Here is a 15,000-nt window from a genome sequence, read left to right as displayed (position 1 = left end):
AGGTTGGAGAGGGTAAAAGGAAAGGGAGATGGTGAGGGGGGAGGGGAGTCCTGTGCTGCGGTTCTGTCGCCAACACAGCCTGACGCCAAGATGTCTCTCCTCCTCCTCCTCCAGATGTTACGATAAGTGTACGGGGAAACTGGAAGCAAGGGTGGAGGGGGGGGGGTTGGAGAGAAGGAGGAAAAAAGAGAGGGGAGAGAGACAGAGAGATGGAGGGAGAAAGCGAGAGAGGGAGGAAAGTAGAAAAAGGGAGAAGAGAGAGAGAGAGAGAGAGAGAGAGAGAGAAGGAAAGAAAGCGAGAGAGGGAAGAAAGCAGAAAAAGGGAGAAGAAAGAGAGACAGAGAGAGGGGCAGGCGATGGAATGGGTAAAGCAAGAGAATTGATAGACTAGAAAGAGTGTGATTATGGAAGGGAGAATGGGAAGAGAGATACGAAAAGTTGAAACAGAGGAACATGAAGGAAAAAGAAGGGGATAGAAGGATAAAATAGTGAGATAAATAGAGAATACTGAGCGCAAAAGATCGGCGGTGGGGAGGGGGGGAGGGGTAATAGAACTAATAGAGAATTAGAATAAAGGTAAGGAACGGAAAGAAAGAAAGCGAGAGAAAATAGAGTGTAATAGAGGATGCGAATGGAAGAAAAACAAAAGGACAGAGAGAAGTGGAGATGAGGATGCGTGAACAATAAGAGGAAGGGAAGGAACAGGGGAGCGATGGGGTGAGGGAGGGGAGAGGGAGAAAGAGGGGAGGAACGCAAAGGGGAGGGAAAGGGGTAAGGTGGGGTGGGGGGTGGGGGGTTGCGGGAAAGTTCCCTCCCCCAAACCTCATTCCACCCGGAGGGCATTTTCAGTTCAACGCGTTTAACGTAATTGCTACAGACTCTCACTTCCTCGGTGTTTCTCCAGAATTACGGGGAATGGAGAGAGTAAGAGAGGGAGGGAAGGATCCAGGAAAGGAGGGTGAAAGAGAGAAGGGGATAGAGAGAAAGAGAAAGAGCGAGAGGGAAGAAAGAGAGAGAGAGAGAGGGAAGAAAGAGAGAGAGAGAGAGAGAGAGACAGAGAAAGAGAAAGAGACAAAGAAAGAGAATAAAAAAAGAGAGAAAAAAAGACAAACCCCCAAAGAATGCTCATACAAATACTAATCCTGTTTAGAACCTTGATAGGCCTACGATACGACTCAGTTCTAGCACTAAGGAAAAAAAAATAGACTGTTACACAAGCTCTCGCTGATGGGATAAAAACTTTGAGTATTACGTCAGGTCAGTGAAGCAGTGTAAGTGTGAGTCGTTTGCTTAAAGAGCCTTAAAAATAGCTTTGTAATTACTGAGGGAGGAAGAGAGAGGAGAAAGAAGAAGGAAGAGAGAGAGACAGACAGATAGATAAATAGATAGACAGACAGAGACAGGCAGATTTTTTTTTTTTTTTTTTTTTTTTTTTTTTTTTTTTTTTAGAGAGAGAGAGAGAGAGAGAGAGAGAAAGCGAGAGATGAGAATTAGATCTAACATTCTTTAAAAAAATGCGGGACAGAGGCGCAGAACTAGAAAGATTCAATCCAGATATTTCGAACACTATCTCCGCTCCTTCCCTCCTCTTTCTTTCTTTCTCCCCCCCCCCCCAGTCCCAACCTTCGCTCTCTTCTCCCCCCCCCCCTCTCTCTCTCATACTGCATTCTCGGTATGATACAAATATCGCAACGGCCATTGTTGTTCGATAACCTCACATCCCAAAGCGCAACGAACCGTGCAATTTTGATTTTGAGTTTGAGTGAAATGAACCGGAGAGAAAGCAAATGCGGAAGCAGGGTGGAGTTTGGGGGAAAGCAGCTCTTGAGACCGTGCGTGTGCCGAGGCGAGAAACCACAACATACATGACGGTGTATATAGATAGTGTGTATATTGTATATATGTATGTATATATATATATATATATATATATATATATATATATATATATATATATATATATATATATATATATATATATATACAGACAAATATGAACAGATAAATAAATGAATGTCTATATGTACATATTTATTTGTTTATCCACTTATTTATTTATTTATTTATTTATATCCGTTTCCATGAGGACGCAGCATCGCCTTTGCCCGTCCCAAATCAAACCTGCAGCGTTGGCGTTTCTGCGCTTTTGTTTTGTTTAATTACCTCACCAACGTCTCGAGTTCTGACGTGCTTCGGCCTTCTCTCCCGCAGGCCCGGGACCAGACGCGGCGCCGCAGTGCCATGCCTGCGACCAACCGCAGCAAGCCAGCCATGGAGCTCTACCGCCCACCCAGTGAGTACAAGGACCTGCTCAGGCGCGAAATTTCCGAGGGAATGATGGTGTGTGTGTGTGTGTGAGTGAGAGAGAGAGAGAGAGAGAGAGAGAGAGAGAGAGAGAGAGAAAGAGAGAGAGAGAGAGAGATTATCATCTTCTCGTGTTGCGACGTTCTTTACGCGTGTGTGTTTATAAATATATTCAATTTACAAATCATCAGCCGCTAAACGGAAGAAACAAAATCTAACCGGAGCTTTCTGCATAGTAATAACAGTAATAAATATTCGCACAATTTTCACTCCAAGCTCGTATCTCATTACACACGACCCAGACGATACAAACTAACAGACAGCCTTAGAAGCTATAATTACGAATTATTTTAGGCCATCGCATCTGCTGTAACGGAAACTGTATTTAGTTCCGGCGAAAGAGAGCCATCTTCTCCAATATCAAGGATACCGGCGCGATCTGAGACGGTATGAGACTTATGGGGTTGAGGTTGATGAAGGAGAGAAGAAGAAGAAAAAGAAGAAAGAGAGAGAGAGAGAGAGAGAGAGAGAGAGAGAGAGAGAGAGAGAGAGAGAGAGAGAGAGAGAAAGACGAAGAAGAAGAGATATGAGACGTGTGAGAACAATGAGCTGCAGTTGATGAAGATTGTGATTGTGTTATTATCGTTGCAACGCATGAGACAGATTGATAACGGAAATAAGGATCGTGACACAAGAGAGAGAGAGAGTGAGTGAGTGAGTGAGTTTGAGCCTGAAATGTCAAACAGTAAATAATAAAATTTTAGGAACGGAACATTTTCCTGGATATTAAAAAAAAGACTATTAAGTATTTTACATAATGATAATTATACAATTCTGATATTCACGTTTTATTATTATAATATAAAAAAAACTCAATCTAAAAGATAATACGCACCTAAAAGTATTCCAGACGGTTGGCAAATTCTCATTTTCGAAATATGAAGAAGAAAAAAGACCGAATCAGTTCATGCTTTCTCATGGCCGTCATCACGTTCATTTACTTTCGAAAATGTGTAATTACAAGTTATGAGTGAGATTGAAATGAGTCTGTCAGTTTCGTTGAATTTGAGAATTGGTTGAGTGACTGCTGAAAAAAAATATATAGTCATGTTATTAAAAAGGGATGATTATGATAATATTTCTTTATCGTCATCAGTTGATGTTTTAGATTTTGTTCTGAATAATTCTTACGATTCTTGTATTTTGTTATTGCTTTTGGGGATATTATTATTATTACTGTTTTTATTATCACCGTCAACATTACAATCACCATTTTTACTAATTTTCTTTTTTTCCTCTTCTTTTTTTTTTTTACTCCTTTCTCTTTCCAACACCTTCATCCCCTCTCTCTGTCACCCTCTCCCTCTATCCCCTTCTCCCTCAACCCTCACCTTCCCTCTCTCCCTCCCTTCCTCCTACTTTCCCTCCCTCCCTCTCTGCCTCTCCTCTTCCCCTCCTTCCCCCTCCCCCCCCCCCTCCTTCCCCCTCCTTCTCCCCCCTCCCCAGCACTCCGAGGACCCGGCATCTTCGACAACGCGAACGGCGACGCAGTCTACAACGGCAAAGTGGCATCGAACGGCGGCTACCACGAGAGCAAGTCGGGCCTCAACGTGAACGCGCGCGAGTTCGTCTCCGTGACCACCACCAGGCCGCCGCTGCAGCACTCGAAGTCCTCCAGCAGCGTCCCTCTTCAGGTGGGTGCTGGGGGAAGGGACGGGGAGTACGGCTTATTCATTTTTAATTAGACTTTTATATATATATATATATATATATATATATATATATATATATTATTTTCCTTGTTTTATTTACTTTTTTTTTAAGTTTGGGAAACTTGAGAAACAAGAGGAAGTCGCGATGGGCTGAGTTTTCATTATTACGAGAGAGAGAGAGAGAGAGAGAGAGAGAGAGAGAGAGAGAGAGAGAGAGAGAGAGAGAGAGAGAGAGAGAGAGAGAGAGAGAGAGAGAGAGAGAATTATCTTTATTATTAGGAAAGTGATTCATGATGGATGCCAGAACGGGTTTCATTTTCATTTGTTTTATTTACTGTTGTTTTAGGAAACTAGAAAACTGTTATTCATAACCAATTTGAATATAATTATTTACAAAATGGCCAAAACGCCAAAACTCGGGGTTGATTTAAATTGATTTTTTTTTTAAGAGGATCATGACACTATAACAGGTTTGTCAAGCCTGAGGGTTCTCGGAAAGGAAAGGAGTGGTTCTGATTGCAGTTCTTGTTGAGGAACAGATGCAGGAAAATAAGCATTTTCGCAATCCATGCAGTGTTATTCAGCTTCTGACACTTTGCGGTCTTCACGAAGGGGATTTTGTTTGTTTAATTTGATTATTATTTTACTGTGACTAGCGAATTTCATTAAATTTCATAAATATATATATATACATATATATATATTTATTTATTTATTTATTTATTTATTTATAATCATATTTAGATATTTGCTCTGCTATGGGCGACCTGCATATCTGTTTCGAATATATACTTATATGTCATTCATTGATCAACTGGAAGTATCCGAAAGCTTATGTTTTCAATCCCACGCCTACACGGTGTGACCTCTCTTGCCCCTTCTCTCCCTCCTCTTGCCCTCCCTTCATCCCACCTCGTCCATCTCACCCGCGCACGTTTAAGCCACGAGCTGCCTTTTCACCCCTCCCTCTCCTCCCCCAGGGGCGACCCGACGGGCTGCAGCACTCCAAGTCCGGCAGCAACCTTCGTCAGAGCAGCAACGGCGAGGTGCGGCCCCCTAGCGGTTCCCCCCCCAGGGTGCACTTCAGTGACGACAAGGAGAATGACCCGCAGCTCAAGGTAGGGGCACTTGGGGCGTCGTTGGGGAGGGGAGGGGGGAGGGAGGGAAGGGAAGAAGGGGGGGGGGAGAAAAAAGGGAGGGAGGGGATTGGGAAATGGGAGTAAGGAGGGAAGGGAAGAGGGGGGGGAAGGAGGGGAGGAGGAGAGTAAGGAAGGAAAGGAAGAGAGGGAAGGAAGGAGGGAAAGGAAGAGAGGGAAGAAGGGGAATAAAGAAGGAAGGGAAGAGGGGAAAGGGCGTCAGAATGGGAGAAAAAATAGGAAGAAAGGATTGAAGAGGGAAAGGAAGAGAGAGAGGTAGGAAGGGAAAAAGGAAGAAGGAAGAAGACGAAGACGGAGGGAAAGGAGACGCACGAGGGAAGAGAAAGTACAGAGAAAGGAAAGAGCGAGTCGTCAAGAGAAGTAAAAGGAAGGAGGGAATGAGTGATAGAAGAGAGGAGAAGGAGAAGAAGGAGGGGAAGTCAGATTTTTCTACTATATAGGAAATAGTGATTAGTAGAATAATTGATTATAATGATTGCGGTGCTTATGATAATTGTGATGGTCGGATAGCCACTGTAAAGGTCGTTAGAAAGAAAGGGAAGAGGGAGAATTCCTAGCAGCGTTTCTTACGTCGTGAAGAGATAATTGAAATATTTTTGTGGTAGAATAAATCATTATTAAATTTGATCTGAATACAGTGATTATACAGGGAAATACAGCAGATTGATTAAAAAGAAAAAGTCGATTGTAAAACACGAAGACTTTGAGATGCATAGTTACTGCAAAAAAGGATGATTAAACTTATTGAACAACAACAAAATATAAAGAAAATTAAAGGTTTGATGATGACTTTTGAATTGAGCAACGTCATACTGCCCGCTACCACTTCAACTTGTGGCTAAAAATGCCAGTTGTAATGCAAGACCAGCAGTTGCATTTATTGTTGCATTTTCCTTTGGGATTGACTTTTCTTTTTTTTTTTTTTTTTTTTCTCTCTTCTTCTTCTTCGTGTTTCCATTAATGTAACTGATATCTATCGACTGTTATAGATGAATAATTAAGTGTACTCATTGAATTTTCTTCTCCCCATTCTTCCCCTCCACCCCTACTTCCCCCTCCCCCCTTCCCCCTTAACTACTCCCCACTCCTCCCCTCCTCCCCCACCTCATCACCATCTGCCTCCCACCTCACCCTTTTCTCCCCCACTCCCCCACCTCACCGCCAAACTACTCTCCACTCCACCCCGCATCTACCCTCCATTCCACCCCCACCCCCTCCAACTCCTCCCCACTCCACCCCCAACTCCTCCCCACTCCCCCCCACTCCTCCCCACTCCACCTCCCTCCCCCCCACCACAGTTCTCTCGCCCCCCCTCCCTGGCCGTGGGGGTGCTGAGCCAGCCGGGCATCAAGCGATCAAAGTCTCTCGGTTCAGCTGATCTGCGCGCGACCCAGCTGCTGGAGGCGTCGACCCCCCCCGCCGCCATGCCCGACCTGGGGCCCTTCTCGCCGGACGTCCAGGGCGCCATCACCAAGGCCATGACAGGTGAGGCTGAAGGAGGGGAGGGAAGGGGGAGGGAGGTAGGGGGGAGAGAGAACGAGAGAAAGAGAGATAAAGGCATAGAGGGAGGGAGACAGACAGTCAGTCAGTCAGTCAGTGTGTGTATGCGTGCGCGTGTGCGAGTGTGTGTGTGTGTGTGTGTGTGTGTGTGTGTGTGTGTGTGTGTGTGTGTGTGTGTGTGTGTGTGTGTGTGTGTGTGTGTGTGTGTGTGCGCGCGCGCGCGCATGTCTATCTGTCTTTGTGTAAGAGAGAATGCTTATGAGTATAATCACGCACGTACTTAAGCATGCATGTGGAGGCATTTGACGTGGATATCTTGCCAATGCGCCTTCCCGCCCGCAGACCCGAACAGCGTGAGCGCCCGCCAGCTGATGGAGGTGGTCCGGCACGTGTTCACGCGGGTGGTCGAGGCTTCGCGCCACGCTGAGCCCGCGGCCAGACTCTGCATCTCGATCATTGAGGTCAGTCGGTGTGAAATATCGAAAGAAAAGGAAAACACGGGCACGCACACACACACACATACACACACACACACACACACACACACACACACACACACACACACACACACACACACACACACACACACACACACATTCACTCATCACTCACTCACTCACTCACTCACCAAAGTGCCAGTTGTTTATATTTGTGACATACCCTTTTGCAAGATGAACCACAAAACTGATATAAAATTAGATATACATATTAACTGTAGAAACCACAAAACTGATATAAAATTAGATATACATATTAACTGTAAAAAAACAAACACTGTAATATAACTGTAAGAATAGATCACAAAATAAAATCCCAACACAACGAGGCCTCCTCCCGTTGCAGAAAGAGAAGAACGAAACATTCCTGGAGACGCTTCTGAACACGTGTCAGGAGTACTTCCAAGAGCGCGACCGACTGCTGCGCAACAACCCCCCAGCCCCCTACCCCGGCTTCGTGCCGGCGCACCCGAGGTGGATCGCGTACATGACCTTCCTCAATGAGATGTATACGCAGGTAAGAGAGGGAGGATGGGGAAGGAGGAGGGGAGGAAGGGGAAAGAGGAGGGGAGACGAAGGAGGAGGGGAAGAGAGGGAGGATGGGGAAAGGGAAGGGGAAACGAAGGAGGAGGGGAAAAAAGGGGAGGAGGGGAGGAAGGGAAAAGAGGGAGAAAGGAATGATAGGATGGGAAGAAGGGTAGAGATAGAGGGGAAGGGGAAAACAAGGAGAAGAGAAAGAAAAAAGGAAGAACCGGAGAAGGAGGTGAGAAAAAGAAGAGAGGTGACAGACAGGAAGGGAAGTGGAAAGGACAAATCTGGAAAGAAGGGAAAGGAGACGAAGAAGTAGGAAGGAGAACTAGGAAATGGAGAGAAGAGGAAGCGGAAAAAGGAAGGAAGAGAAAGGGGCTTTTGGTGGGAAAGACGTGAGGGAGAGAAAAGGAAGGTGAGAAGAAGGATCACCTGCATGGCCTTCTTCAGTTAGATGTAGAAGAAGGTGTATATAAGGAGGAGACAAAGAAAGAGGGCGTGAAAAAGATAGGAAGAAAGGGAGGGGGAGGGTGGAGGGAAGGGGGAGAGAGAGTAGACGTGAGAAAGAGGAAAAGGGGAGGAAGTGAGAGTGGGAGTGAGGAAGAAGAGGTGACAGAAAAAAAAGATGGAGAGGGAGGGATAAATTTAGGGATGTAAAGAAATAAAGAAAGGGGAGAAGTAATTTTTTAAAATCATGTTATTTGAGGAGAAAGTAAGAGGACATAGTAATAAAAAAGAGAAGAACAGTTAATGTATTATAAAACTTTTACATTTGTGCAATGACCATCAGTCATCGATGATATTGCAAAAATGACAGTTAATCTCCACAAAAATAGAATAAGACTAAAAAAAAAAAGGTAAAATAATCCAAAGATCACATTTATGCCCCAAAATGATGATAAAGATGACGCTTATGATGAGGAGAATAACCAGAATAATAATAAAGATAATAATGATAATGAAGAGGATAATTATAGACACAATGATGCTGGTAATGACACTTAATATTAAGGATAACAGACCGTACTTTCCTCTCATCTCCTGCCCCAAAATGATGATAAAGATGACGATTATGATGAGAAGAATAACCAGAATAATAATAATGGAGAGGGAAATTAAACACACAATAATGCTGGTAATGACACTTAATATTAAGGATAACAAACTTTTCTCTCATCTCCTGCTCCCCCCCCCCCACACAGCTCAAACGACGGCATGTGCAGCTCATGACGAAACGGATGAGGAACAGCGAGACTCCTGCGGGACTCCTCCTCCTCACACTTCTCTCGCAGTGTTGCCAAGTCTGCCTCAAGGAAAATTCTGTGAATAGTCTTGCAGAGGTAACTTTTTAATGTTTTGTATGTATTGTGAATTAGATTTATGCTATGTAGTTTGTATACACTTTTACTTATTTTATAATTGATGTTTTTTTGTATATCTCGATATGTGTATATATATTTTTTCCTGGCAGAAATTACTCGATAGCTTAATATATATTCAGATCTCATCGTGAATTGCAGAAGTAATTCATGTAGAGATATGGATATCTTTAAAACTTCATTTTAATGCATATCTTGAATCATATTTAGTATTTCTATTAGTATCAGTCTTATATACAGAATTTGTTTCAATATCTTATCCATGTGTATATACATATGTTTTTTTCTGATATCTACATATACTCAACTTTTATATTATATCAACCACTGAATCCACTCAGGTGCCCTTTCTTCTTATATACTGAACATATTTTTTTATCATCGCTTTATATTTTATATTACTTTTATCACATGACATATCTAAACGTTCCTGAATGCACTCTGATATATTATAACAATTGATAGCATGTCATATCCAAATATAATAAACACTTTTCAAAGGCTTCACCCTAATTCAAGCCTAATTTTATACCACGACTACACAGAATCCTCTTCAGTATTACAAGTATCACACAGCCATAAAATGGATCTTTTTCAGTATCACTCATACACTAAATCCTTTTCGTTATCGCACTCTCATAAATGAAATATGCTTAACTATCACACAGTCATACACTGAATCTTCTTCAGTTTGACATACTCATACACTGAATCCTCTTCAATATTGCACACTTATACACAACTTCCTTATATTATCCAAATATCGTGAGATATGCCGAACTTCCTGTTGCAACATATCTTCATAATCTATATAACGTATCAACATATCCTTGCCCCTTTTTTCAACAACATAACTATATATCCTGAAACTTTCTCAGTAACATATCCAACACATCCAGAACATTCCTCAACATGTCTTCACATTCTGAAACTTCCTGAATAGACCCTGAACCAATACCTCGACATGAAATCCTCTTATACTGTTGTTATTATTTTACCCGCAGACTGAATGCTTATTCTTCGTGCTGACGGGCCTGGGGAAGGACATCGAGGTGGAACTCCCTCACCAGATGGCTAAGGTGATGGGAGCGGCCAGAGACGCCTTCCTCACCACTGTGCGAGTCCCTGCAGTGCGCAAGACCCTCCTGCAGTTGATCGAGATGCATGCGGCGAGGTGGCAGCTTCCGGCACCAGCTGTTATGTACTACTATCCAGGGTCGGGGAGTAAATAATGAAATGTAAACGAAGTCTTTGGTTTTGTGGGTCCCAGATGCATTGAGTTTCCTTTTTTTATATATATAAAATCTGGTGCCAAAAGTGTTTTTGTTGTGGAAGGAAAAGACTTCGTATGGAAGGAAGGGAAAATAATTGCCTTGTTTGGGTAATTGACTTGTTAATGTTACGCGTTACTTGCTTGGCCAAAGAATATTCTTTTCTTTAAAAAATACACAAATCCTGGTCTTGGCGGTGACATTAACAGGAAAATGTCCTTTCAAACAAGTGCCGTAATTTGGCACTCCTGGCCTAGTCATCCATGTTTGCCTTGTCAAGAAACAGAGTCAATCTCAAAGCAACTGCAAGAAAATTGGTTGTTTGACAACTTATGGAACTTTTCATCATACAGACTGCTCTGGAATATGATTGTATATCGACTTTGGTTTCACTGTCGAAATTTAAGACTGTTAATCAAAGCTTTACATCAGCAATGAGCTTTGGCTGTTTTCTGTCACTTGTCCAAATCTTCCCAAAACACTGGCTTTTTTACATTATCAAGAACATTTGAAAGGATTTTTTTCATCTCCAACTGACAGCATGATCACTACCCCACTTCTCTAAAGCAACAACAGATGAAAGTGCACATTTACAGTGCTTATTGCAAGACCCAAAGAGTTATACAAAACTTAATGAAGAAACGGGAGGCAAGCTACCCTTGTGCCATGTTGTTGTGCTAGTTTACAGTACTCCACTGGGATGCCTTTCCTCAGTGGCTTTGAACCTGCCGCCATACAGTGTACCGCCGCTCGCATGTTGAGACTCACGGGACAAGGTTGCCAGTTAAGCATGTCCCAAGGCAGAGGAGGTGTGCTCTGGGGGGACGCCCGCTGTTCCTCGTGAAACCTAAAGCTCTTTTGTGTGCACCAGAAGGAGGGATGTCTTACTCTGACTCCTCTAACGATCGACCGACGTTGATAAAACGATTCTCGATACTTCTCTCGAGTGACAGCCCGTGCGGCAAGGCCCGGGCAGTCATCCTCAAGGTAATGAAGTGGCCAGCTGGAGGCAAGGAGAAGCCCGGAGGCTGTGGGTGTTCTCCGCGGTGCTCCCTCGACGGCTCTTCGTGCAGGGAGCTCACACGCCTCACTGCTTGCAAGGTTCCCACACTCGCTGGATCTGAGACTGGGGTGCTGGCAGACTTTTAGAAAAAGAGCTCATAATTGTTCCTTAACCAAAGGTAAATGCCTAGAAAGTTAAATTAGTTGTACTGAAACACTCAGAAGGGGCCAGAAATGTCAGCCTCGTTTATCATTAAATGCACCAATGACCTAGCTAGTGATGCCAGGTCGTGAGAGTGCGAAAGATGATAATTTTGGAAGTGACCTTAAGGTCATTCAGTTTATTCATTGAGACACAGGAACGTGCGTGTCTTGGCAGTTCTCTGCGGGTGTGGCAGCCCTCTCCATGTGGCTCAAAGGCGGTCACTCTAGCTGCTCTCTGCTCTACACCCCGGGCCCCTCTCCAGCTGTACCTATGAGCTGTTCTCCCCCTTCCCCCTAATCCAGCTGTGTCTTGCGACCAGCTGCGATCGTCTTCCAGAAAGGATCCAACTCCAACGTGACAGCTTTCAGTTGGTTCACCTCCTGCAGTCCTTTCTCTTTCCTCTCCTTGCAATGCCTTGCAAAATTACATGGAACTTTTTTCTCCTTTTTTGTGGCCAGGAAGGACTGGACCTGCACTACACGAGAAAAAAATAATGAAAAAATGAAAAGGAATACACTGAGCTGACTGGATTCTTCAGATAACATCCAGATCAACTGCATTATTTTGATAACTGATGAACATTTTGTATAGTTACAGAAAAGAACACTTTGTGATATTATTTCTATTTTTTTTCCAGATTTCTTTTTTATTCATCAGTCAGTCATTCTTTGCCTTTCAACATTATGAATTTATTATAGCTTTTGAATCACCCCTCAATGTATTTCTTGTGTGCTGTTGTATTCAGGATACACTCGCAGCTGGATGAGATTTCGAATGTATTTTCCCCCAGCTAACCTCTTGTCAGTCTTGCTCAGCTGTGCTCGTTTCCCATGCTGAAAAAGGGAAGAAAAACCAGCATTATTTTTATATTTGCTTTTATAATTATGGTGACTGACTTTTTTTTTCTTTTCTTTTCTTTTCTTTTCTTTTCTTTTCTTTTATCTTTTCATATCTCTGTCTATGACCTTTTTCTTCTTTTTTTCAAAAGAATTTTTTGTGCTCTGTGAGTATTTTTTTTAATGATGATTGTGAATAAGATGAGTTAGAAATTTAAGTGCCTTAAAGTGTGTGTGACGCAACTATCACATCTTACAATGGGTGAAATGTTGTATACAGTACTATTATATTACATTAGTATATATATATATATATATATATATATATATATATATATATATATATATATATATATATATATATATATATATTAAATTTATTTGGGATCGAGAATTCAAGTCTGCAGTTACCCAGTACTAGGTTGTGGCACACAGGCCCTGGTTCAGTTATAACTGCTGTTGAATCGTTTATGCAAAAGATAAGAGTGAAATTTCAGGAGGACTTTCATAGTGGCTGAGATCCAGACAGAAAGAAAGATAAGTTTGTAAATGAAGCAAGAACTTTATTTTTCAAATGGAGCCATGAGAGCCAGGGTAAAAAATCACAGTCCTTTAGGAATGCTCATGATTTTTTTGTCCAACCTGATAACTGAAAAAAGTATATTAAATTAGGCTATAGTTGATTTAGAATTATTATATAGATAAAATTTAAAGAAGGAAGTAAAATCACTCATAGATCATATTTTAATATCTTACTTACAATTGTATAGATATTTAGAGGAAACATTCATGTGTTAATATATGATTATGAATAGAAAGGGTCTAATGCAACACACCCTTAAGTGTCCTTGGTAAAAAGAAAAATAACCTGTTCAAAATGAATAATCACAATGTATAATTTCTTATTACCAGATAGAAATTTTGAATTAACACTTTTAAGACTGCATTCTAATTCACGTTTCTTTCATAATTTGCATTCATTGTGACAGCAGATTTAATTGTTGTTTTTAGTTCAATGGCCTAGCAACGCATTGCTATGATACCAAGGTACATTGCTATACGATCCATGGTTGTCACAAGTTAAACTGGTAGAGTCTGTGACGTCAGTGCTTTAACATAATCTAGTCCACTACTGCATCCTTCCTCTCTACGCTTCTCCTTCTTCTCAGCGTAAGTTATGTATCGTGTACATATTTATTATGACATTTTGTAAAGGAGATTGTTAAAGTTATTAATATATTGGGTTTAACATCTGGGTGCAACTTGTATTTTTTTTATGTAGAGTGACACACTTCCTGGGGAAGTGGTCTTTTTTTTTCTTTTTTAAAAGATTGACTTGTAGGCCTGATGGTAATCATCATAGATGTTGTAGCCATTGCAATATTGTTGTTTTTGGAGACAGATGTGCCAGATTGCAAGACAATGAACAATGACTTAACCAGGTAGATAGATGGATGAAGTGATTGAATGTATGTTTGCTCAATATATATATATATATATATATATATATATATATATATATATATATATATATATATATATATATATATATTTGTGTGTATAAATAATCATACACTTGCATACATACATACACTCACTTATATATAGCATGTGAATGAGATTACTACAAAAACAAAAGTGCTATTTACTGTATTTTGTGCATATTAATCTGGCTATTTTAACTGTTTTATTTCATTCCGCTTATGATAAAACCACATGGCACCTGTCAAATGCCAGTCAAATAAACATTAACATGAAAAGGGAAAATGCATATTCTTTTTCACTTTCTCTTTCTGTTTTAATACATGTTTTCTGATTTTTTGGTGAATGTATACTCATAATCATGTCTTTTTTAATGGTAAACAAGACAAAAGAATTTTTTTTGTTCCCTTGTTTACACAATTTGCACTCATTTTTTAAAGATTATTTTCTCTGGACAGAAAAAAATGAAGAAAAAAAATGGATGATAATTTTAACTTTTTATTTTGTACAGATGTGTGCTAATGATGGCAGGCAAATTTTATGTCAAACTTTGTAGAATAAAGATGAATTGGATATGAAATTTTTAATTGTGTTTCATTATATACCTCTCATCTTATACTTTCTTATTTCCTTTTATTGCATTTTATTTTTTTAACTTTATGGACTGTGACTGCAGTTACATAATACTATAAATACATTAGTTATCTGTAAGTATATCTAATGTACAATTTACCAGAAGAGAAAAATATAACATAAAAATTATATCAGCAGTGAAGTATTATCTAAATCATAACCGTTTCATAATCGGCTGCTTTACTGATTACTGTTGCCACAAAAGAAATAAACTGTGAGAGAGCCAACAGATGAAATGTTATTTCATCTCTCTCTCTTTTATTCTCTCTCTCTCTCTCTCTTAAAATAGGGGTGAGGATAACCTACGTTACCTCATCCTTTTGAGATGTAAGCTTTTGTCTCAATAAACTTGTCAAATCAAAATCAAATCTCTCTCTCTCTCTCTCTCTCTCTCTCTCTGTCTCTCTCTCTCTCTCTCCCTCTCTCTCTCTCTCTCCCTCTCCTCTCTCTCTCTCTCTCTCTCTCTCTCTCTCTCTCTCTCTCTCTCTCTCTCT

At 41.1% G+C, this 15,000-nt stretch overlaps 1 protein-coding gene across 8 annotated transcripts in view; it reads left to right on the top strand.

Annotated features, from left to right (window-relative positions):
• The window catches only part of LOC119591750 (CBP80/20-dependent translation initiation factor-like), a 96,669-nt gene extending 82,209 nt beyond the window's left edge, over positions 1–14,460 (top strand). For all 8 annotated transcript variants that reach the window (XM_037940538.1, XM_037940513.1, XM_037940507.1 and 5 more), the window contains 8 exons: positions 2,212–2,293; positions 3,811–3,998; positions 4,997–5,134; positions 6,472–6,658; positions 7,016–7,134; positions 7,517–7,687; positions 8,901–9,038; positions 10,082–14,460. In XM_037940538.1, coding sequence (XP_037796466.1) covers positions 2,212–2,293; positions 3,811–3,998; positions 4,997–5,134; positions 6,472–6,658; positions 7,016–7,134; positions 7,517–7,687; positions 8,901–9,038; positions 10,082–10,309 — 1,251 coding nt within the window. In that variant the 3' untranslated portion in view covers positions 10,310–14,460. The remainder of the gene's footprint in view (positions 1–2,211; positions 2,294–3,810; positions 3,999–4,996; positions 5,135–6,471; positions 6,659–7,015; positions 7,135–7,516; positions 7,688–8,900; positions 9,039–10,081) is intronic.
• The last annotated feature ends 540 nt before the right edge of the window (positions 14,461–15,000 follow it).

The sequence above is a fragment of the Penaeus monodon genome, chromosome 3, assembly GCF_015228065.2.
Source record: "Penaeus monodon isolate SGIC_2016 chromosome 3, NSTDA_Pmon_1, whole genome shotgun sequence".
In the NCBI taxonomy this organism is placed as follows: domain Eukaryota; kingdom Metazoa; phylum Arthropoda; class Malacostraca; order Decapoda; family Penaeidae; genus Penaeus; species Penaeus monodon.
Note: the sequence above shows the minus strand (reverse complement) of the source record. Positions and strands in the feature narration are given on the sequence as shown.